Consider the following 24,703-nt stretch of genomic DNA (forward strand, 5'->3'; position numbering starts at 1 on the left):
ATGTGACTGCCTTGAGCGCCGAAATTGCACGGTCGTACACAGGCGTGCATTCATTCACTGCCAGCGGGGGCTGCTGGAGGCCGTTTTTGCCGCCGGCTCCCTCCGTCTGGATGAACACACGCCCGCCCGCCGGCTCCCGCCGCCGCCCGGATGAACGGGCGCCCACCCGCCCGCCGGCTCCCACCACCGCCCGGATGAACGGGCGCCCACCCGCCCGCCGGCTCCCGCCGCCGCCCGGATGAACGGGCGCCCACCCGCCCGCCGGCTCCGGCCACCGCCCGGATAAACGCGCGCCCACCCGCCCGCCACCGCCTGGATAAACGCGCGTGGAGATGGGGGATTCGGAAACTGACATCTAGGTATTTATATATATATATCTACTAGATAAGGGAGCCCGGACCGACGTGCCGCAAATGCGCAGTAGAGTGCAACTCTACCGCGCATGCGCGGGCGAGCATGTCGGCCAGAGCTTGCCCATAACAAAAAATGGCGCTGGGAGGAGCGGCGGCAAGGCGCAGTAGCGGCACGCGCGCGCGAGGGACCTCCCCCGAAGATCTTCCATTTGTGCTATCCGGAAGGGGAGGGGAGAGAGGAGGAGGGAGTGACTGAGGGGAGGAGGGAGGGAGACTAGAGGGGGGAGGTGGGAGGGAGAATAAAGGGTGAGGGGAGAATGGGGGGGGGAGGAAATGGACCGAAAATTATTTTTTAATGTAGCCCGTTGTTACGGGCTTAACATCTAGTATATATATATATATATATATATATATATATATATATATATATATATATAACAACTTTACCAAAAGCGGGGCTCGCTGCAAATGTTTGTATATATGGATCTAGCATTATTGTTTTAAGTTAATTTAAGGAATCGTATGTGTAGTGCAATGATTTGGGGGAAAGTTTGCCGTCTACCATTGCCCCTGCCTGTAACGCAGGGGTAGGGGTAGGCGGTAAGTTAGCAGATTAAACGCGGGGCAAAACGGCAGGGTAAAATAGCGATAGTCGGGGCGCGCGTCACTGTATGGGAGGGAATAGCTAATTTGATCGTTTACATCTGATATACATGCCGCGTGCGGAAGGGGTTATGGGTCGGTTTCAAGAAGCGCTAAGGACGCGTGAAACTGGAGACTGTATCGCAGGATCGCCTTACGCGTCCGAATTGTGCGCCCACAGCGAGTTACAGACGGGGAATCTCCAGCCGCACTTTACATTATCGATCTGAGAGAAAGAGGAGGGGGGAAGTAACACCAGAAAAGTGAGTAGAATGGGAAATGGGACTGGGGTTGACAGTATGAGAGGAAAGAGGGGAGAAGGAATGAGACAGGAAAAAAAGAAGAAATGGAGGATAAAGAGGGAGACAGGAATCCATGAATGACCTGGGTAAGGAGAGTTAGAGTAGATAATGTTCCGCAAATTCCTCACTGACTGTAATTCATCTAATCATCCCGACTCTCAACTGAACTCTCAATCGTTTACCGCTTAACTCCCCCCCTCTCCCTGCTCCGGCATGCCCTCCCCCGCCTACCTTATAATATTTCTTCCTGGACTTGATTTCCATTTCTCTGATAATGTTTAACTGGTTTATATAATTTTTTACTGCAACCCAACTGTTAAGAATCTGTTTAATGTTCTCATTACTGCTCAGTTACAAGATATATACCTTTGTAAACCGTTATGATGGCTCAACCGAATAACGGTATATAAAACCCATCAAATAAATAAATAAATAAATGGCAGCCTGTCAGGGAAGAGGAGAAGACCCCCCAGGAATCATGCTGGACAGAGATAGAAAGAGACAGTGGACCACCACAGAACAGGAACGAAGAAGGGAAAGATCAATACCAGGGATCAAGGAAGAGGGAGGATGAGACAACAGCCAGGTGTAGATATGACATTACACACAAAGGTTATTTAAAGGGACACATAGACAAGCAGAGAGATCTCATAAGCCTTCTTCCTGTTACGGTCCCGGGCCGTTCCCCGGGACCTTCCCCTACCTCGTGGCCCGGACCGGCCGCAGCGCGCCTCCCTTCGCTTATCCCAGCCGCAAGGGATCATCCAAGGGCGACCTGGCCTGGTTCGCTGCCTGCCGCAGCGCTCCCCAGGGGAGGGAGACGCTGTCGACGGCCCGTGGCTGGCCCCGCCCCATAGGCGCACGCGCTTGTCGGTAGCTTACATTTAAAGGGGCCAGCGCGGGAAATGCTGGTCAGCTCCCCGGGTGACGTCAGACGCTGCCAGGTTACTTAACCCGGCAGCTACTACAGGACCTCGCCTTGCAACGAGGTTCTTCAGGTTTCCTGATTGCTAGTTGCTGCGAACACTTGGACTGCTCTCGTCTTCGACCCGGCTTGTTTCCTGACTTGTCTCCTGCTTCCGCCCCTTAGTTTTGGTATTGACGTCTGGCTTCTGGCTTCCAACCCGGCTCCATTCCACAACACCGTCTTCAGCTTCTGTCCCTGGCTTGGCTTCATCTTCTGACCCTCTGGTTCCCGACCTGGCTTGCTCCTGGACTCAGATTTCGGCTTCCTCCTCATCTCAGGTATCTGGTACTCGCTGGCCCAGAAGTTTCTCCTAAGTCCCAGCGGCTTGGGCTCTCACGGGCTCCTCCTGAGGAAGCCGCGGGCTTCTGAGGGTGAAGACTCTTCTTCCACTTGGGTCCAGCCATCGTCCGTCTCTTCAGCTGCTGCCTGGGTCCTTGGTCGCAAAGGACTCCACCTAAGTCCAAGAGGTCCAGTCCCTACGGGCTCCTCCTGGGGGGACCTCGGACTTCCAGTGGTGAAGTCTCCTCTGAGTCTCTCCCGAGCCGCTTCCCGGCTGGGACACTTGCTGTGGCCTTCCATAGCATACCATCCTCTGTCCCAACCGGCCCAAGGGTCCATGACCGTAACACTTCCCTTCGAAAAGCAGGCTGTTATGCTTTTTCTAAACTGTAAATTATTTAACTACCATTTTCTTATGTGTTTGTAAGAATCATAAAATAATAAAGTATAAAGCAGACTAAAAAGGGGTCAATTTTCAGGGATGGTAAGTTTCAAAACTTTTTATGTGGGAAAACAGCTGTGCACCTATATCTATTGTTGCGACTGTCACTTTCCGACGGCTTCACTCTGCCTACCTTTCCTTTTTTGCGGCTCCTCCTGCTCTTCACGGACGCCTGGCTGCCGCGGCGTCCGCCTGCCGTCCCCAGACCGGCTTGGGCGCTGCCTCCCGCCATATTCTACAGGTACCTTAGGGAGCGCCGTGTGGCCCTCATTCTTATTTCCTCATTGGCGCATTCCTCAGGGGCGTCCCCCTGTGATGACGTCACACTGCCCGGATATTTTAGCCTACAGTTTATTGCTAGCCATTGAATTAGCAACGGGGAATTCTTTCGGATGGGATTCGCTCTCCGTACCCAGATACTCTGCCTTTCCAACTTCTATTGGACTCTTTCTGCTAATGGGGTACCTGCTCCTCGGGGGCCTCTTTTGCTTCTTTCAGGTCGCTATCAGGTAACAGGTAACTGCTCCTCGAGGGCCCATGTTCCCTGACCCGCTGCTTGCATCCATCTCCTCTTCTACTTGGAAGAATTTGCTACAGACACCATCAGTGAGTACTACAGTCAACCACTCCTCAAGAGCTGTCTCCTTGGAACCAGGTACTCGCTCCTCGAGGGCCTGCCTCCGTTCTAGTGCCAGGGCCATCTCCTACGTGGAACTGCTGTGTGAGTACTTTGCCAACGAGTCTCTCTGCTCCCAGGGATCTGGTACTCGCTTCTTGAGGGCCAGCTCTCCCTATCTCGGGGCTTCTCCATACTTGGGACTCTGTGAATGTTCTATTGTACTCATTTTCTCAGTTCTCTCCACTACAGCACTGCTACCGGAGGAACCGCTGTTCCAGCGCCCTAGGGAATACTAGCCCAGCCGGGCTACATCTTCTACTCACTACCACCACCTCTGGTGGTTTCTCAAACTGTCTAAATAAAGAAATATCTGTGTTCGTGTGTCCAGAGCTGAGCCTGACTTGTAGCCCCTCACGGGACTTCCCCCCCGTGAGCGTGGTCAGCTGCCACAGTGTCCAAGGGTCCACCCAAACCTCACTAATTATAACATCTATCTAGGCGTCATAGTGGATCACACATTGAAATCATCGGTTCAATGTGCTGCGGCAGTCAAAAAAGCAAACAGAATGTTGGGAATTATTAGAAAGGGAATGGTGAATAAAACAGAAAATGTCATAATGCCTCTGTATCACTCCATGGTGAGACCGCACCTTGAATACTGTGTACAATTCTGGTCGCCACATCTAAAAAAAGATATAATTGCGATGGAGAAGGTACAGAGAAGGGCTACCAAAATGATAAGGGGAATGGAACAGCTCCCCTATGAGGAAAGACTAAAGAGGTTAGGACTTTTCAGCTTGGAGAAGAGACGGCTGAGGGGGGATACGATAGAGATGTTTAAAATCATGAGAGGTCTAGAATGGGTAGATGTGAATCAGTTATTTACTCTTTTGGATAGTAGAAAGAATAGGGGGCACTCCATGAAGTTAGCATGTGGCACATTTAAAACTAATCGGAGAAAGTTCTTTTTCACTCAACGCACAATTAAACTCTGGGATTTGTTGCCAGAGGATGTGGTTAGTGCCATTAGTGTAGCTGGGTTTAAAAAAAGGTTGGATAAGTTATTGGAGGAGAAGTCCATTACCTGCTATTAATTAAGTTGACTTAGAAAATAACCACTGCTATTACTTGCAACAGTAACATGGAATAGACTTAGCTTTTGGGTACTTGCCAGGTTCTTGTGGCCTGGATTGGCCACCTTTGGAAACAGGATGCTGGGCTTGATAGACCCTTGGTCTGACCCAGCATGGCATGTTCTTATTTTCTTATCTACAAAGGCCCTTTGAAAATTGCTATTCCCCACCATTGGGGGTAACTAAATTGCATAAATATTTTTAACCAGTAGGGGAGGAAGAAACAGGGCTAGGTTAGGTTATTTAATTTTTAAATTCTTTGCACACTTTCTCACATATACTTTGCACCTGTTTTAAAGCAGATGAAAAATACACAGGAACAAAAGTACTGGCTTCCCATGCTAGCTCAAGTTTTCTAAAGGAAACTCCATAGGTAGCATCTCTTTGAAAATTAGATTACAGGTCTGCAGATTCCAGTGCTGATTTTCTGACAGGTCACAGCAAGTTGCCAACCTGTAATTTTTTTGAACTTGCTTCCTTTGCCCCCATTGCAGCTGGAATAGAAGGTAAAATGGTCTCAACCTTCAATTATGAGGCCAATTTTTAAACAGGTTTGGAAATTGCCCTCCCTGTGTATTCAATTTAGCTTAATGGTTTATACATTATGAATGGTTCTGGAGTTTCTGTTGGCATTGCAAGCAAAAATGAAAGAGAATTGGGTAGCGGTCCATGAAACGTTTTGACACTGAAAAGGGGATCCATGTTCCCTGAAATGTTGGGAACCCCCTGCTTTAGTTCATAGCTGAGGTAACTAGGGATTTGAGAGTAGTGGGTGACAAAAGGTGAGTACAGAGTCTGCCGAAGGCTTTGGCGTGCTCTTCATGATCTCTGTGGCTGACAGCGGGATCCTTCTTTCTTACCTGGTAACAGATTTGGTCAGGATCGGGTACACCTTAAGCAGGAGTAGATACTGGCGAAGGAGCTGCCCGGGAAGGCTAACAGGCCCCTTCCGCATGGGTTTAGACACCAGCGGCATGGTCCACTCGCTCGGCACCTGTCACCGAATAGAAAGGACGGCTGTCTACGAGGCGCTCTGAGTCCACCCCCGAGCGAGGATCCCACTCTTGCACCAAGAGAGCCGCGGGCAGGTGGACGAAGACTACGGCCTGAAGGCAAGAACAGCAGGGCGGATCCTCCAGTGCCTCCCGCCTCCTGTCTTACTGGCCACTCCGCCTCCTTCCCCAGGGTGCAAACACAGGCCTTGTTACCATAGCAGCACCCAATCCTAGCTCAGGGCCGGCGGCGAGCATCCGTTTAGGGGTTTCACTCCAAACTCCCCAGCCCGCTTTTCTCTCCGGGACAGAGGGCGCGCCAAAGGAAAGCAATGTGATAGGGGCCAGATGTAAACATGGCGGCTTATGACGCTGGAGACCACGACGGCACTTTCACTCGATCCCTGACTTGAGACGGGCAGTTCGGGTTCACATGGGGGCGGAGCACATCGGCATTTCATTGGATGGCATGGAGGCGGCAGAGAGTGCTTTTTTTTTTTTTTTTTAATTAATTGTAGAAAATTGTTTTATTTGTAAAGATTCCCCCCCCCCCTTCAAAAAAGATCCAAAAAAAAGTACAAGCAACTCATTTACATCAGTCACAAAATAATCGTGGTCAGCCCCCACACCATGCTTACGTTCTATGGGTTCCGCGGAGCGCCGGGTTATGGGCGTGGTCTAGTTGAGAACGTGCTTGCGTGAGATGTTTGTTTTCTCGTGAGAGCTGAGTTTTAGCGCCAAATTTCTTTGGTAGTAGGAACTGAGCGAGAACGGGAAGGACTGGGAGTCGGGACTTTGAGGCTTGGGAGCTGACACAGAACGGCTCCGGACATTTCACGCCTTCCATTTGGGGAACAGACGGCAGCTTTGGAAGGATGGTGTTGCAGAACAGCGGGCGGCTGCGGGCTGAAGCTCGCGGGGAGGGCGAGAATCAGCAGTAAGTAGCTTGCTCAGCCCGCGGTGCGGGAGCATCTAGTCTCAGCTATTCTTACTGGCAAAGACCTCGTTGGTGGCTTGGCCGGGTTTTCCAATGCCGCCTGATCTGGCAGCAAAGTCATAGAACTAAAAAGTTGTTTGCGATTTACCATTATTGATCCTTCTTCCCCCAGCATGCTGACTTCCAGAGACACCAAAATCATAAACATGGTAATGATTGCCCTATCGGGGGATCGGGCTTCCCCCTGTGGGCCGGTCGCTCCCATCACCTGACTCTTTTTTTTTTTTTTTAACTTCCCGGCCGAAGAGAATAAGAGGAGGGCTGCTAGGGTTTTCAGGCAAGATGTGCAGCATCCAGCCAGAAGTCCCAACCAGACGCTAAAAGCCCGTAGGGGCCGATGCAAGCCAGTGCGCTCAGCCGAGAGCACTGTTCACCTGTAGTTGGACGCCGGTAGAATCAATCCCCTAATGCAACCGCTGAGCGCACTGTACTGCATCGGCCCCAAGGGGAGTGTAGAAAGAGGGAGTGGGTCACAGGACCTCTTGCTCAGTCCAGCTGACAGCTGCAGTTGCCTGGGAAGTTGCTCTATAGGCTGTACCTGCCTCCCTCAGGACTCACTCTGAACCCATGCTTTGTCCCATAGCAATTTGGAATTTTGGTCAGCCCTCTGATGAGGTGCATTATTGCCCCCTGGGCTTGGCACTCTGGGCAGTTGTTTGCCTCTTCTGACAGCCCTGGTTCTCCCCTCTTTTCCCCCTTCCGTGCCCAACTTGCTTCTGACCTTCTGAGATCATGTGTGAAAGAGAGAGGGAGCATGTATGAATGAGTGTGTTTTGTGTGTGATAGAATGAATGTGTATGGAGAGGGACACAGGAAAATGTGCTACCCCCCACTTTTATAATCAACAAGAAATTGAAATGCTGAGTTGAAGGGGGCCCCTTTCATTGCCCTGAGAAGCTGTAAGAGAAATTGTTGCCCGTGTGCAGCCTGTCATTATCGTCCTTTAATGCTTGCACAGAAACAGTGATTAGGCAGTTCACTGGCTGGATATGAAATTTATGCTAATGAGGGACATCATATCTCTTCTCCTCATCCCTGTTCCTCAAGTGTCAAGTCCTGGTTTGTGGAAATAAACATAGAAATGATGGCAGAAGAAGACCAAATGGCCTATCCAGTCTGCCCAGCAAGCTTTCATACTTATTTTTCTCATACTTATCTATTACTCTGACTGCTGATGTCAGGGCCCTTGTTGGTAACTTTTTGGTTCTAATTTCCTTCCATCCCCGCCAATTGATGTAGAGAGCAGTGCTGGAGCTGCATCAATGTGAAGTATCGAGCCTAAATGGTATGGGGTAGTAACCACCGCAATAAGCAAGCTACTCCCACGCTTATTTGTTTGCCCAGACTATGCAATTTAGTCCTTGTTGGTTGTTGTCTGAATATAAATCTTTTTTTCTTCATACCCCCTTGCCATTGAAGCAGAGAGCTGCTTGGATATGCATTGAAAGTGAAGTAGCAGGCTAATTTGGTTTGGGTTAGTAACCACCGCAACAAGCAAGCTACTCCCACGCTTATTTATGAATGCAAATCCTTTTTCCCACATTTCCTCTTGCCGTTGAAGCATAGAGCAATGTTGGAGTCGCATTAACCGTTTGTATGTTTATTGAATAAGGTTATTAATCATCAGGTAGTAGCTGTCATTCCCGCAAGCCACCCCATGCCTCTACTCTTCATTCACATCCTCAAGACTTTATGGATCCACAGTGTTTATCCCACTCCTCTTTGAAATCCTTCACAGTTTTGGTCCTCACCACTTCCTCCGGAAGGGCGTTCCAGGCATCCACCACCCTCTCTGTGAAGAAATACTTCCTGACATTGGTTCTGAGTCTTCCTCACTGGAGTTTTAAATCATGACCCCTGGTTCTACTGATTTTTTTCCAGGCTTGTTGTTGACCATGGATCATTAAAACCTTTCAAGTATCTGAAAGACTGTATCATATCACCCATGCCCCTCCTTTCCTCCAGGGTATACATATTTAGATTCTTCAATCTCTCCTCATAAGGCATTCGATGAAGACCCTCCACCTTTTTGCTTGCCCTTCTCTGTCCTGCCTCCCCTGTCTCTGTCCCTTCTGAGATACGGTTTCCTGAACTGAACACAGTACTTCAGGTGAGGCCTCACCAAGGACCTGTACAAGGGGATAATCACGTTCCTTTTCTTACTCGTTATTCCTCTCTCTATGCAGCCTAGCATTCTTCTGGCTTTAGCTATTACCTTGTTGCATTGTTTCGCCGACTTCAGATCGTTACACTATCACCTCCTGCTCCGTGCACATCAGCTCTTCACCCCCTCATCGAATACATTTCTTTTGGATTTCCACACCCCATATGCATGACTCTGCACTTCTTGGCATTGAATCTCATGAGGGGGAGGGTGTCTGAAATCAGACCGCCGAAGAAGGACCTTAGAAGACACCTTTGCTGTTGCCATTAAGGGAATATTGTGGACTCAAAGATTGCTTTTAAGGAAAAAGATGATTGCCCCCTGAAGCAGGACCGTGGGGTTCGAAACGCGATCGCGTCGGGACTTTACTATGAGCTAAGTACCACAATTTTGCCGATTTTTCATGAAAGTTATGCTATAAGTGAATTTTCAATTGAGATATTTTGAGTTCCCGTGGCAATATGGACTGATTTTAGTGAATCATAAAATCCAAAAAAATAGATATAATAATAAAGTAATGTGACCTTTCCATGGTGGGTCTGATTGATATACAGACTCGTTGCGTATTGGTACTACAAAACCATTATTTATTTATTTATTTATCATTTTTTTATATACCGAGGTATAGCAGAGTTGCCTTCACTCTGGTTTACATACAGAACAACGTGTTACATTGAACGATGTTTGAAATTTAAAAAATCAAAAATTAACAATGATGAGCAAAGACATAACAAGGAAAATGAATATAACAGGATAACACAGGGTGGAAACCCTGAGTAGGTGAACAGAGATATCTGGGAACATTGAAAAACAGAGGACATCTGCATCATGAAACAGGGAGATTGATTGAAGGAGATATTGAAAGATAGCAGGCTATGTTAATATACTATAAGTTCATTGAGTGCAGTCTTTAAAAGATTGGCTGAGTAGCCAGGATTTTAGGTCTTTTTTGAAGGATTTTAAGTTTTCTTGATTGCTGAGGAAATGAGGTAATGAATTCCAAAGTTTTGGGCCAATAATGGAAAGGGCTCTGTTTCTGGTGGAGGATAATTTGGCCTGTGGGAGTGAGGGAATCACTAGTTGGATTTTACTAGTCGTTCTTGTTGTTCGTTGAGAGCAATGTAAGTGAATGATGTCATCAAAGGTGGAGTAATTGTCTTTGTATATTGCATTGTGAAGAATAGAGAGAACTTTGAATTCTACTCTTTTTTTCAATAGGGAGCCACTGTAATTGATTGAGAACAGGTGTAATGTGATCGGCTTTTCTTTTACCTGTTAGTACTCTGGCTGCAGCGTTCTGAAGGAGCTGTAGGGGTCTCAAAGAAGATTTAGGAAGGCCAATCAAAAGGGAGTTGCAGTAATCCAGACTGGAAAATAAGAGGGCTTGTAGGACGGTTTTGAAATTGTGGGGGTGAAGCAGAGGTTTTAGATGTTTTAATATTTGAAGTTTGTAGAAGCCTTCTTTTATTTTTGTAGCAATGTGTTTTTTGTAGTTTAGGTCAATGTCTAACCAAAATCCCAGGTCTTTAACGCTCTCTTTAAGATGGACGAGGGTCTTATCAAAGTGGAAGGGAGGAATTGTTTTATGATCAGGATTTTTTTTGGCAATTAGGATACATTCAGTTTTGCTGGTATTTAGACATAGTTTGAGATGAATTAGCATGTTTCTGATTGTGTCTAGGTGTGAAGCTGCTTTAGACATAGCATCTTCTAATGAGGAGGAAATTGGAATGAGGAATTGTATATCGTCGGCATACATGTAATACGTTATGTCGAGTCTAGATAGGAGATGGCAAAGAGGGGTAAGGTAAATGTTGAATAAGATGGGTGAAAGTACTGATCCTTGTGGCACACCTGTTTCGAGGGGGATGGGGTTTGATGAGCAATTGTTGTGAGAAACTTTGAAGTGTCTATTATTGAGGAAGGATGTAAACCAACTAAGAGTCTTGCCAGCTAGTCCAATGGATTCTAGACATGAGATAAGAATTTTATGATCCACTGTGTTGAAGGCTGCAGAGAGGTCTAAAAGAATCAGAAGGTATCCTTTTTTGTTGTCAAGTCCTCTTAGGATGGTATTGGAGAGGTTAAGTAGGAGGGTTTCAGTGCTGTGGTTCTTTCTGAAGCCGGATTGGGAGGGAAAGAGAATTTTGTTATCGTCTAGATGTTCGTTGAGTTGTTTCAAAGCTGCCTTCTCAATCATTTTGGCGAAAAAGGGTAGGTTGGAGATTGGGTGGTAGTTGTTTAGGTCATCTGGGTTGAGGTTTTTTTTCTTTAATAAGGGTGTGATGGTGGCAATTTTTAACTTGGGAGGCAGCTCACCTTCCTCGAGCAACTTGTTGATGATTGCTGAAATTGTTGGAGCTAAAGGATAAGCAATTTCTTTAAGTGCTCGGGTGGGAATGGTGTCAAGTTCGTGCCGTGCAGGGTTGATTTTCTTCAGCATTTTTTCTGTTTCTATGAAGGAGATAGGTCTGAAATCGAGCCAAGGAGGGATGTTAATTGTTGATGATTGAAAACTGAAGCTTGAAGTGGAGTTAAAGGTATCTGTTATTTTGGAGATTTTGTCCTTAAAGAAGAAGGCTAAATCTTGGCTTAGGTTTTTATTGGTGATAGTTGCGTTGGAGGTGGAGATATCAGAAATGAGGTTATTTACAAAGTTGAACAAGGATTTGGGTTTGTTAGAGGAATTAATAATTTTAGAGCCGTAGTAGTTCCGTTTTGTGTTTTGGATTGATTTTTTGTAGGCCGCTAATTGTGTACGGTATTTTTGTTGTGTAGCAGGTAGCTTATTTTTTTGCCATTCTTTCTCTGTTTTCCTGAGAGCTGATTTCATGTTTTTTAGGGTGGTGTTAAACCAGGGGTTTTGAATTTCGTTTTTATTGTTTAGCCGTTTGATCTTCTCCGGGTTAATGATGTTAGCGGTTGTTTCAGTGATTGCAGACCAGGAATGGATAGCATTGTTTATGTTTGATAAATCTAGATTTGCTAGTTGAAGTCCTAGCTCTTGAAGGAGAAGATTCGTTTGAAAAGGAGGACGGAATTTGAAGGATTTTTTTGTAGAATTATTATTTGTTGTGTTGTAGTTTGTTTGAGACTTGCAAAGTAAGAGATGGTGGTCAGACCATGGAACTGGGTTGTGAGAAATGGAAGTGTTCGTGAAGAAGTTATTAGTGAAAATCAGGTCAAGTGTGTGACCTGCTTTGTGAGTAGGGTTGTTCACCTGAAGGATGAAGTTTAAACTTGACAGCATGTCTAGTAGGGTTTCGCAGCTTGGAGAACAGGGGTTGGCATCTGTATGGAGGTTGAAGTCTCCAAGGATGATAGAAGGATTTTTTGTGTTGATGTTTGAAATAAGAAATTCAATGAGCGGTGAGATGTTGCTGTCTAGCAGTTTGGGTGGGCAAAATACAAGGCAGATTTGCAGATATTGGGAATCGAAGAGAGTAACTTCAAATTGTTTTGGGAGGTTATGTGGGATTATTTTCATTGAAAAGTGTTTTCTTATAATGAGTAGCAGGCCTCCTCCTCTTTTGTAATTGCGGGGAATTGAAAAGGTATCGTAGTCATTGTGGGTACGGTGGTTCAGAATTACTTGGTCGGTGTTTTTTAACCAGGATTCGGTTATGGCAAAGAAGTCAGGATTGTTTTCTTGTAGTATGTCGGAAATTAACATGTGTTTCTTGGACAAGGACTGAGCGTTGATGAGAAGGAAGGTGAGACAAAGTAAGTTTTTGTTGTTTTTCAATAGGGGAATGTTTATAAGGTGGCTGTGTCTGTTTTGTAGATGAGGGTTGTTGAATGTCACCATCTTTGATTAGGTGAGGGAGTGGAAGAGAGGAAAATGGGTGAAGAGAACAGGAAGTTGAAAGAGACTGAAGGGTCAGAGTGGTGGATGCTGGAGGTTGAGTGCAGTCCGAGTGACGGATGGTAGAGGTTGAGTGCAGTCCGAGTGACGGATGCTGGAGGTTGAGTGCGGTCCGACTGACGGATGCTGGAGGTTGAGTGTAGTCCAACTGACGGATGCTGGAGGTTGAGTGCGGTCCGAGTGACGGATGCTGGAGGTTGAGTGCGGTCCGAGTGATGTATACTGAAGGTTTGTTTATGGGTTTCTGGAAGAGGAGTGGGACTCGGAGAGGGTTCCTGGTCAAAAGGAGAGCGGGTACATTCCGTTCGAATCGATAGATTCTCAGCCGAAGGAGGGGGTGACTGAAGGTTGAGATCAGGAGATGATTTTCCTTCTTTTATTTATTTTTTTCTATTTTCTACTTCTTGAGACTCAGGGGCTGCACAAAGGGGCCAGCCCCTTTGTCGCGCTCCTTTGTCGCGCGGCGCCTGCAGGTACTTAAATTTAAACCTCCCTCTCCGTTCCTGATTGGATGTCCCCTGGGTGGTGGGCGGGTCCCAGAGCCGCGTGGATGGGCGGCGCGGCTGGCAGGAGGCGCGATCGGTGGCTGGGCTCACCGGGGGAAGGGAAGACAAGGAGGCCTTACCCCGACGGGTCTGGGCGCCGATTGCGCAGGCCTTCACTCCCTCGGAGCACAGCAGCAACGGCGGTAGTAGCGTCAACGGAGGTCCGGGACAATTATAGTCTTAGCACTGAATTGTGTTTATGTGGCGAATTATAATCATAAAAAGATTGACCAGGAAACCAGTTGTTTAAATATTTTGAATCTCCGCTGCCATATCTTAGACCAGTCTTCCAGCTTCCTTAAATCCCGTCTCATTCTCTCCACTCCTTCCGGCGTTTCCACTCTGTTGCAGATCTTAGTATCATGTTGGCAACCCTAGCTGCAGCCCGAAAAGAAACTTGCAAGGCTGTGGCAGAACCCATCCTGCCGCGACTGAGAGACAGTCGTTCGGGGCTGTCCGAGTGCTGGGAGAGAGGCCTGCAAGGCCGCATGACCCTCCCCATCCCCCTTAACTTTGCAGGAGCTGCAGCTTCCTTCCACTTCCCTCCGGGCAGTTAGGAGCATTGCTGCCATTCAACAGCGACAAAGACAAGGCCCAGAAGAAAGGGGGAGGCCTGAAAGGTAAAGGTGTGTGTGTGTGTGTGTGTGTGTGAGAGAGCGCCTGCACCAGGGGCTGATTGGCCTATCGGGGGATCGGGCATCCCCGGGTTGGCCGGTCGCTCTAGTCGCGTGGTCTGCCGAGTGCGGCTGTGATAGCGCCGCGCTCGGCAGACCATGTGGTATCTCCCGGAGCGGTGAATCCCCAGGCAGGTCGTCATCGGGAAACCGCCCCTGGCCTGCACTGTATGTATGAGTGAGCCTGCATGTGTATAAGAGCGAGAGAGCCTGCATGTGTATGCATGAGAGCAAGACAGCCTGCATGTGACTGTGAGAGTCTGTGTATGTGAAAATGAGAGAGATTGTGTGTGTGTGTGGGGGGGGGGGGGGAGAAGATAAAGATTATGAAGCCCCCCCTTCCCCAACAATCTATGGGTGACTGGAAATCAAAAGATTCTAGGTATGAAATGATGGAGATTTTTAATCCTGTTATTTTAAATTTCATGTGTCTGCTGTTTGAAATATTTGGAATTTGGTAGATATTAAAAAAAAAAAGTGAGTCATTTTAATTACTGAATGTTCATTGGCTGTTGCCTGCTTGAATTTATTCTTTTTATTAGTATAGTTTTAATATTAATGATGTTTTGTATTTCTTGACTTAATTGCTTAATGGTTTGAGGACTGATTCTGCTTTTCCGTTTTTGCACTGCATAATAATATAGTCAGGCTTGCTGTGAATGTGTCTGCTGTTTTGAAATATTTTATTGGTTTAGAAAATTTAAGAAAATGTTATGTTTTTAATCGTTGGATGTTCTATTCATCAGCCTCTTTGAAATATTTATTCTTTTTTTGAGTATAGTTTTACTAATATGATTTGATTTTATTATTTGATTAATGAGGAATGGCGATGTTTGTTTTTTCCATTGTTGCACTGCATATGGAGTCTGTCTTGTTCCAATTTAGTATTTGTCTGCATGTTTTTAGTCATACTTTCTCTTTATTCTGTATTTGGTGAGGGTCAGTCTCTGTTCTACATGTGTGATTGAGGTGAGCTTTTCTGCTAGCATGTAGTTTCTGTCAGGCTCTTCAGCTTGGCTTGTTCTATTTTCTTAATATTTGGTGTATTGGTGTTTTATGGCCTGGTGTAATATTTGCAGTGTTGTCTTTTCATAGATAGGGTTGCTATTTGAGTGCAGACAGTGCTGTTTATGTATGGGACGTTTACTATATTGTAATTCAGTTTACTGTATGCTTTCTGACGGCCAACATGCTTTACAATAGTCCCAATACATATAGTTGCAGGTGTCTTTTTTTTTTTTTTTTGCAGAGTTTTCAGGCTGGTACCACAGCGGTGCATGTAATTATTACACATAAGTAATATTTTTTCCCCGTCGATAGGGCTGTATTAGCCATGCTGTCATGGGAACTGTCAGTCAGGTCCAGGAGGCGGAGCTTCCTAAGTGATGTCAGAGCTTTGCTCTGAGGCTGTGAGTGGTTTCCCGCGCTGATAACGACTCTCCTCAGTCTGTTTTTCTGCACACGGGATCGCACGCGGAGCCTCAGACCTCCTCAGCAAAAACCAAAATTAGAAGAAAAAAACGAAGAAATGAAAGAGGATGCTCCCCGACCTTCAGGATTTAAACCCTGCCTCTGCGGGAAGGTCACAGATGGACATGACCGCTGCTATCGTTGTCTGGGAACAGACCACCCGCTCGAGTCATGCCCTCATTGCGATCGGATGTTGCTGTGGGCATGCCGACAGAGGAGGGAGAAGATGGAGCATCTCATGGCCTCAAGGACCGAATCTTATGCCCCACCGTTGGAGGCCCACTCTTCCCCGGGGCCTAGTACGTCTGTGCCGCCCCCCCCCCCCCCCCAGCGTCGAGCGGCCTCCATGGAACCTCCGACTACGAAGCATCGCATGAGAGGTAAAAACCTGGCCTCTGGGAGTCGAGATCCCTCCTGCGAAGAAAAGCGACACCAGCCGGAGTCGCATGCGCCGGGGCGGGTAGTGACACATACCCGAGAACCGATCCATGCGTCGAAATCAGCGATGCACGCCCAGTTGACGCAGCGCTGGGTGGACGCGACGCAGGCTACAAAACCTACGGCGCTGGAGGATCCGACGCCTCGACCAAGACCTTCAGAGTCTCCCCGGGGCGCCGACTATGGCGCAGGCGCGTTGGCCGACGTACCCTCTTCCGACACACAGACTGACACCATTACGGCATGAAGCAACGGCGCCGAAGTGCCGAAGCGAACCGACGAAAACCACGGTGCCATCGATGCACGACACGATGCCCTCGGCGCCAACACCAGAAGCCAGGAAGAAAACATCAAAAAATCGCCCGCATTCCCCAGAACATACTGGGACGCGGAAGAAATCTCATTTCATGCCGCTGGCTACTATATCAAAGACGTCCAGGGATGCCCCCTTGACCCCAACACCCTCTTCACCAACCTCCTTGCCCAGGTCAGACAGGAACAGAAGGAACTTCGTCGTCAGTCTCCTCTGCCTCCTCGGGTCCTGTGTTTTCAGACTTATCCTTAGCTTCCAAACATCACTCCAGGGGTGACGTTCTGCAGGAACCCCTGGCGAAAAAACGCAAGGTGCGAGAAACTGCGCGCACGCGTGCCCGAGACTCAGCCACCAGATACAGACATCCTCTTGGCAGCCATTCCAGCGGGCAGACCACAGGTACCGGCTAGACCACCGATGCCGCCCGTGACAAAGGACGCTTTCGTCAACCTTTCTCTGGCATTATCGGGGTTCTTCGAAGTCATGAAATTCTCTTACCAGATGGGAAATTCATCGCCTAGTACAGACGAGGATTCTCCACAACCTTCAGAGCATTCATCCCTGCAAAACACACATCCTCCATCTCCGTAGGACGTAAGACCTCCATCTCCATGGGCACTCTCTCCAGCCCCAACACCGGCATCACAACCTCAAAGGTCGTGTACCCCAGTGTCGCCGGACCTGCAGCCCACATCACCGAATAGCTCAACAGGGTATCCCTCAGAACCTGGGGACGAACTGGCGGAACCATACTCTCCTCCGGAAGACCTTACCTATCCGAAGTTCTTGGAATAGATAGGCTCTGTCCTCAACCTTAACATCCAAAAGGTGCCAGATCCGAGATCAGCGACTCTAGATCTATTAAAGATTTTTGATCTACCGGCAGAGCCTACCTATCTCCCTCCACATGGGGTGCTAGACTCAGTGCTGGAATGCTCCTGGGATAACCCTTTTCAACTCCCACCGGTTTCGAGGAAAACAGATCTCAAGTATAAAATGCAAAAATCGCCTTACTATTCAGCACTGCAACTACCCCATGCATCCCTGGTAGTTGAGTCGGCAATGGCGAGAGCTAGAAAATCCAGATTACACGCCGCTTACCCCTCTGGGCAGAGATCTTCGTTTGCTGGATGAATTTGCGAAGCGCACATTCCAGGCGTCAGTGCTGGCTGCCCGCATTAACCATCACCAATTCTATATCATCCAATACCTCTACGAGTGTGTGCAACGCTTGAAGGACAGCTCAGACCTTGTCCATCCCATTTGGGACCCGAATCATGTCCAAGGCCTGGAGGAGGGCATCCGCTATTGGTTGCGCACGGTCTATGAAAGATTTGAGACCTCCTCCGCGGCTGCCATTGCGGCACGACGTATGGCGTGGCTGCGGGCAAGCTCCATTAGAGAAGATGTCCATGAGAAATTGGCCAATTTACCGTGCAAAGGAGACAATTTGTTTGGGACCCGTTTCCAGGAAACTGTGGCCCAGCTAAAGGAGCAGTCCATGGCTGTACAATCATTGGCCACTCCTCAATCCTACTCTGCAACACACAGATACCCCACACTACCTCGCAGACAAATCTTCCAACGCCGGCCTTATAGGCCATATGCCTCGTACCGTCCCCCACCTTATCAGCAGATTTCCCGTCTGCAGAATCAACAAAACCAGAACCGGCAAGGACAACCCCGGGGCCAGTGCCCACAAGCACAACAACCTGCTGCCCCGGCCAAGACTAACCAGTCTTTTTGAGCATTGCCCTGCCACCACCGCAACTGGTACTAGCTGGAGGTATCACGGCACACATCCGGGAATGGGAAAAGATCACCACCGACCAATGGGTACTAGACATTGTTCAACACGGGTACAGAATTCACTTCCACTCTTTCCCTCTTCTCCCTCATACAGTATCGAGGGGGTCCAGACCCCATCAAAACCATTTGGAGCAGGAGATGATGGTGTTGTTACAACATGCGATTCGCCGCGTCCCTCCAACAAAACATTTCACGGTATTCCACTCCCCCTATTTCCTAATTCCAAAGAAATCCGGGGACCTTCGTCTGATTTAGGACCTCAGAGAACTGAACAAGTTCATCGTCAAGGAAAAGTTCAAAATGATCTCTCTCAAATCTCTGCTACCCTTGATCCAACCCCAAGCCTGGATATGCACCATAGACCTCAAGGATGCATACACTCACATTCCTATGCATCTTTCCTCCTGGCGATAACTGTCTTTCCAAGTCCATGGCCAATCCTTCCAATACAAAGTCCTGCCCTTTGGCCTGTCAACAGCGCCCAGGGTGTTCACCAAATGCATGGCAGTGGTAGTGGCGTTCCTTCGCCAACGGGGGATTATGCTATTTCCTTACCTCGATGACTGGCTGCTGGTAGCCACCAGCCCGGACATGCTTCAGCAACATCTTCAACACACAATTCAGTGCCTGGACAAGTTGGGACTGATTATCAACTATCAGAAGTCCAACTTACATCTGGCACAAACGATACAGTTCATAGGAGCTCAGTTGGACACAATCAAATACAGAGTTTTTCTGCCGGCCGACAGGAAACAAAACATGCGACTCCTTTTCCGCAGCCTAAAGTCGACCATGTCGCCGACGGCACATCACGTCTTGGGACATATGGCTGCCTCGATCCACGCAGTCTCCAACATGAGACTCTGCATGCGACACCTCCAATGGGGACTCAAACGACAGTGGAAACAACATTCTCAACCACTATACTGGAAAGTGTCCTTAACAAAAACCATGATGACGGACTTAGACTGGTGGTTGCGCAAACCAACACTCACCAAGGGAGCTCCTTTCACTCTCCTACCGCACAATGCGGTCCTAAACACAGATGCCTCCCACAAAGGTTTGGGGGGGGGGGGCCCACCTCGATAACCTCCAGACGCAAGGCCTCTGGTCACAGCGCGAACAATCTCTTCATATAAATCTCTTAGAATTGAAAGCCATCCGGTATGCTCTACGCACCTTTGTCTCTCTCCTCCAAGGCCACCGGGTGATGGTCTACACGGACAATCAGGTGGCCATGTTTTATATCAACAAACAGGGGGTATCAGGATCCTGGACTCTATGCCGCGAAGCTCTCATCCTCCTGCAATGATCCATCCACCACTCCATTCAACTACAAGCCACTTACTTGCCGGGAATCACGAATACTCAAGCGGACCGGCTGAGCCAAATCTTTCATCCACACGAATGGTCCTTCGACAACAAGGTAGCAGAGTCCATTTTCCAAAGATGGGGTCATCCGTCCATAGATCTTTTCGCCACAGAGCACAACTGGAAAGTACATCACTTCTGCTCTGTATGGCCAACTCCACACAGGGTCGCTCAGGACGCTTTCCTCATTCCATGGACAGAGCTACTGATGTACGCATTCCCCCCAATTCCCCTCATCGCAAAGACTCTACAAAATGCATGAGGGACGAGGTGCAGCTGATCCTCGTGGCACTGGCATGGCCACGACAACCATGGGACGCACACCTTCTACACCTGTCGTCAGACGCGCCGTTCAGACTTCCCAATCAAGAAAACCTGCTGTCCCAGGATGAGGGGTCCCTCCTCCACCCGTTGCACTCCTCTCTGCATCTCACGGCTTGGAGGTTGAACAGCGCCTTCTGTTGGAACAAGGCTTCTCCATCACAGTTCAGGAGGTAATCTTAGCAGCTCGCAAACCGTCCACGAGGAAAAACTATCACTTCAAATGGAAGCGCTACACCACGTGGTGCGATGCCAAGAAGGTTGACCCATTTACCTGCACACCAGAAACCTTGCTGGACTACCTACACACTTTGTATATGGATGGTCTTGCTACAGCTTCAGTCAGAGTCCACCTCAGTGTGATTGCAGCCTTTCACCGATTGCACAATGGCCAACCCATCTCTATCCATCCGATGGTCTCTCGATTCATAAAGGGGCTCACACACCTCCGCCCCCCCCGGTCTCAAAACCGCCAGTTCCGTGGAATCTAAACTTAGTACTTGAACAACTGATGGTCTCGCCCTTCGAACCACTGGAGTCCGTGCATCCAAAATACCTCACCTGGAAGGTGGTCTTCCTTACCGCAGTAACATCGGCACGGAGAGTTAGTGAATTACAGGCCTTGGTACATTATAGCCCATACCTTCAATTCTACCACCATAAAGTGCTCTTGCGTACACACCTCTCCTTCCTGCTAAAGGTAGTCTCCCAATTTCATCTCAACCAATCAATTGAGTTACCAATTTTTTACCCAAAACATCACAAGAATGACAGAGAGGTTACTGCATACCCTGGACTGCAAAAGAGCACTGGCCTACTATAAACAAAGGACCCACTCGCCCCACAGGGCATCACAACTCTTAGTTTCTTTCAACCCGAATGCCCCTGGCCTTCCGGTAACCAAACGCACCAAAACAAAGCAACCCTGGTACACCCCTGAACTAAAACTCCAAAAACACAATCTCAGAACTCAAGAAAAAATATGGCGTAAAGATCCTTCTACCAAGCAACTTGCCAAATACAAAACCCTACTGCATGACTAAAATGTTAAAATGTAAACCGAATTGATCAGTAATTCTGTTATTGGAAAGTCGGTATATAAAAATGCTAAATAAAATAAATAAAATGACTACAGAACTAACACTCTCAAAGCCAAACGCAACCACTATGCCGTCAAAATTCACAACTTTCAATTCAACCCGAGAGCTCTTTTCTCTCTTATCTCTAACCTTACCATGACACCTCCATGCGAAGACCCTAACACTAAATGCAACCAGCTTGCCCAATATTTCCACAACAAAATTGCTACCATTGCCTCCCGCTTTCCCCTTACGCCTTCACCAACCAAATTCACCCCTAAAGTCATTGACTACAAAATGGATACTTTCGAAAGCATCTCCTCCTCTGAAATCTCTGTTATACTTAAGAAAATGCGACCTGCTACACACCCCTCTGACATGATCCCCTCCAAAATGCTGTTGACAATCCCAGACAGCATTTCCCAACCGCTGGCTGATATCATCAACACCTCCTTATCCACTGGAGATGTTCCCACCCAGCTCAAATCAGCCATAGTAAAACCCATCCTTAAGAAACTGAAACTTGACCCTTCTGACATCCAACTACCGACCTATTTCCAACCTCCCCTTCATCGCCAAAGTCCTTGAAAAAACTGTCAATACCCAACTGTCAAACTACCTAGACCAGCACCAGATACTCTATCCATCACAACACGGCTTTAGAAAGCGCTTCAGTACTGAAACTCTACTACTCTCCCTCACCGACCTTGTCATCAGAGGCTTTGACAAAGGTCATTCATTCATTCTAGCCCTATTAGACATCTCCGCAGCCTTCGACACTATTAACCACTCTATATTACTCGACAGGCTAAATGACATTGGCATCTCTGGGACCCCATTTTGCTGGTTCAAATCATATTTTAGTGACAGACAATTCAAGGTAAAAATAGAAAACCACGAATCGGAGCCAATCGATATCACAAGGGGCGTATCCCAAGGCTCCTCCTTATCATCCACTCTCTTTAACATATACCTCCTCCCCCTCTGCCAGCTACTCTCAAATCTCGACCTCCCACACTTTGTCTACGCAGATGACGTGCAGGTTCTTATACCTATCACCGACTCCATCTCCAATGCCCTAAAAAGATGGGATAGTGCCCTCTCATCCATCAACTGTCTACTCACACAACTCAACCTAGCCCTAAATCCCAACAAAACTGAACTTATGATCATTTCACCTCAACCCATCAATCCTTTACCCACCCCCTCAGCCAACTCTCCCCTTGCTCCCCCAGTCCTCTCGCAAACTGTAAGAGACCTAGGCGTCACACTTGACCCTCAATTCAGCCTACAGAAATTTATCTCCTCCACCATCAAAGACTGTTACTATAAATTGCACACCCTCAAAAAACTTAAACCTATCCTGCACCTCAACGATTTTAGAACAGCCCTACAAGCCCTAATATTATCTAAAATAGACTACTCAAACGCTCTACTCCTAGGTCTTCCAAAGAACAGCCTTGCCCCCCTGCAGCTGCTTCAAAATCAGCAGCACGAGTATTAACAGGCACCCCCAGAAAAGAACATATCACACCCATTTTCAAACAACTTCACTGGCTCCCCATCACAGCCAGAATTCAATTCAAAACCCTTACCCTTATCCACAAAGCCATCCACAATCCTGACATGCTCTGGTTCCCAGACAGTTTACACATCTGTTCCTCTTCCAGACCTACCAGAATGCCCTACACCGCAAATATTCACACACCCCCTCCCAAACTCTTCCATCTTACAGCCACCAAACAACGTGCAATATCCCTAGCTGGTCCCTCTCTATGGAACGCTATGCCCACCCACCTACGCCTTGAGACGTGCTCTAAGTAATTCAGACAGAACCTCAAGACTTGGTTGTTCACACGAGCCTACGCATGAGCCGCACTTCTTTTCACTCCTATTCTCCCGCCCCTCCCCTCGCCCTCCAGGTCTTTGACTGAAATCCCCCCTTCTTAATTCACTCCCCCTAGTATATTATTGTACATAATCTATACTTGCATTTAACTGTTTTTGCGTTTAACTATTTGTACAGCATAACCTTGGTTTCCCTTATCCCTCTACCCCCTTCCCCTCTCTCCCCCTCCTAGTTCTTTTATTAGTTTCATTTGTAAAGCCCCTTCCCTCTACCTCCCTTCCTCTTCCCCCCCCCCCAGTAGTTCTTTTATCAGTTTCATTGTAAAGCCCTGTTGGCCGCTTTTTGTTCTATGGAAACCGATGTGATGTTTTCTTAACGAATGTCGGTATACAAAAAACTTTAAATAAATAATAAATACATATCTAGCTGGATCACCCAGTGTATACAGTTCTGTCATAATAAACGCAACTCTGCATTGCCATCTTGGCCCACAGCTCATCAAACACGAGCGGTGGCAGCCTCCATTGCCCATCTACGACATATTCCACCAGTAGACACTTGCAAAGCAGCCACGTGGGCTTCTCTTCACACGTTCACTTCTCATTACTGTCTTGACCAACAGTCGGCGGACGATGCAAAGTTTGGTAAAATCCTTCTACAGTTATTGTCCACGGACTCCACGAGATCGACTGTCGCCTAGTAGCCATCACGCTGTATAAGACAATACCTATGACCTGTTCGTCAGCGTGGTGGGAGCTTAGGACTCCCATGACAACATGGCTAATTCAACCCTGCTATCGACGGGAAAAAGCAAGTTTGCTTACCGTAAACGGTGTTTCCGTAGATAGCAGGATGAATTAGCCATGCTGACCCACCCACCTCCCTGATCAGCCGACATCAACTCTACGACCACATTTGCTTTATCACAGACTGAGGAGAGTCGTTATTAGTGCGGGAAACCACGCGCAGCCTCAGAGTAAAGCTCTGACATCACTTAGGAAGCTCCGCCTCCTGGGCCTGACCAACAGTTCCCATGACAGCATAGCTAATTCATCATGCTATCTACGGAAACACAGTTTACGGTAAGCAAACTTGCTTTTACCTTAAAATGCTGAATATTATTTTTCATGTAAAATCTTACTATAAATGCATGTTTTTCAATTATTTGTGGGAAGGGTGGGGCTAGGAGTCTGTGCAAGGCTGTAAGGTTCACCTATGAAACCTAATACCCTTGCACCAGCCTTGGCTGCACTAGCTCCATAAGAGAAAGAAGGACTCCATCTGGAGCTGTGCTGCTTTGGGTTAGTGGCTCTTCCCAGTCTCAGCCAGGACTTATTTTTCTCTTTTTATAAGCCCAGGGAACAGTGTGGATCATTTCTGGTCCCCCCTCCCCTGGAGTCAATAGGCAGAGCACAGCCTGGGAACCATAAGAGGAGCAGACTGTGTAGCCTGCAGTCAATAGGTATGCACTAGAGTGGTGGAGGGTTGTGGAGAAATGGAGGCAAACTACAGGCACAGGAAGGAAGGGGGTAAGTCAGGAGACAGTGCCTATGCAGTGTTGGGTAGGTTTCTGTCTGAGGTGACTGTACTGAGCTCTGAGAGAAGCAGTTGGCTGTGGAACCACTGAGTCTCCTAGAGAATGGGATTGGGAAATGGAGGGGGGCTGCTGCAAAATGGGGAAGGGCTGGCAGCAAGCAAGAACTTTTCACCACGATGCAGCAGTGCTGGACTGGGGGTGCTCACTGTGTAAGCAGTACAAAAGTATTATGTCGGAGAGAGTGCATGCGTGTCTGTGTTAGAGAAAGTGAGAGAGAGACACATGGGCCGGATTTTAAAAGCTCTATGCACGCTGGACCTATTTTATAAAGGCCCGGCGACACGTGTAAGTCCCAGGGCTTGCAAAAAGGGGGGCGGGGTCAGAGGGGATCGCGCACCAGCTGAAGAAAGTGTTAGAAAAAGGTTGGGGGGAAAGGGCGGGGAAGGTGGGGTGGAGGGTAGGGAAGTTCCCTCCGAGGCTGCTCCGGTTTCGGGAGAAGGCAGTGTGGGCTCGGCGCGTGCAAGATGCACAATTGTGCATCC

General features: G+C 47.9%; 2 protein-coding genes across 7 annotated transcripts in view; one reads left to right on the forward strand and one right to left on the reverse strand.

The window, feature by feature from the left end:
- The window catches only part of PES1 (pescadillo ribosomal biogenesis factor 1), a 210,254-nt gene extending 204,138 nt beyond the window's left edge, over nucleotides 1-6,116 (reverse strand). For 2 of the 3 annotated variants that reach the window (XM_029619009.1, XM_029619006.1), the window contains exon 1: nucleotides 5,598-6,115. Coding sequence is in view for 2 of the 3 variants with exons in the window: in XM_029619006.1 (XP_029474866.1) it covers nucleotides 5,598-5,713 (116 nt within the window). In the remaining variant the exon portion in view is untranslated. Of the gene's footprint in view, nucleotides 1-5,597 lie in introns of all 3 variants that reach the window. The other variant, XM_029619007.1, reaches the window with a different exon arrangement.
- A 287-nt stretch (nucleotides 6,117-6,403) lies between these two features.
- Nucleotides 6,404-24,703, forward strand: part of POLE (DNA polymerase epsilon, catalytic subunit) — a 379,412-nt gene continuing 361,112 nt past the window's right edge. For 2 of the 4 annotated variants that reach the window (XM_029570995.1, XM_029570997.1), the window contains exon 1: nucleotides 6,404-6,666. In XM_029570995.1, coding sequence (XP_029426855.1) covers nucleotides 6,605-6,666 — 62 coding nt within the window. In that variant the 5' untranslated portion in view covers nucleotides 6,404-6,604. The remainder of the gene's footprint in view (nucleotides 6,667-24,703) is intronic. The other 2 variants (XM_029570993.1, XM_029570994.1) reach the window with 2 other exon arrangements.

This window comes from Rhinatrema bivittatum, chromosome 11, assembly GCF_901001135.1.
Source record: "Rhinatrema bivittatum chromosome 11, aRhiBiv1.1, whole genome shotgun sequence".
Classification (NCBI taxonomy): domain Eukaryota; kingdom Metazoa; phylum Chordata; class Amphibia; order Gymnophiona; family Rhinatrematidae; genus Rhinatrema; species Rhinatrema bivittatum.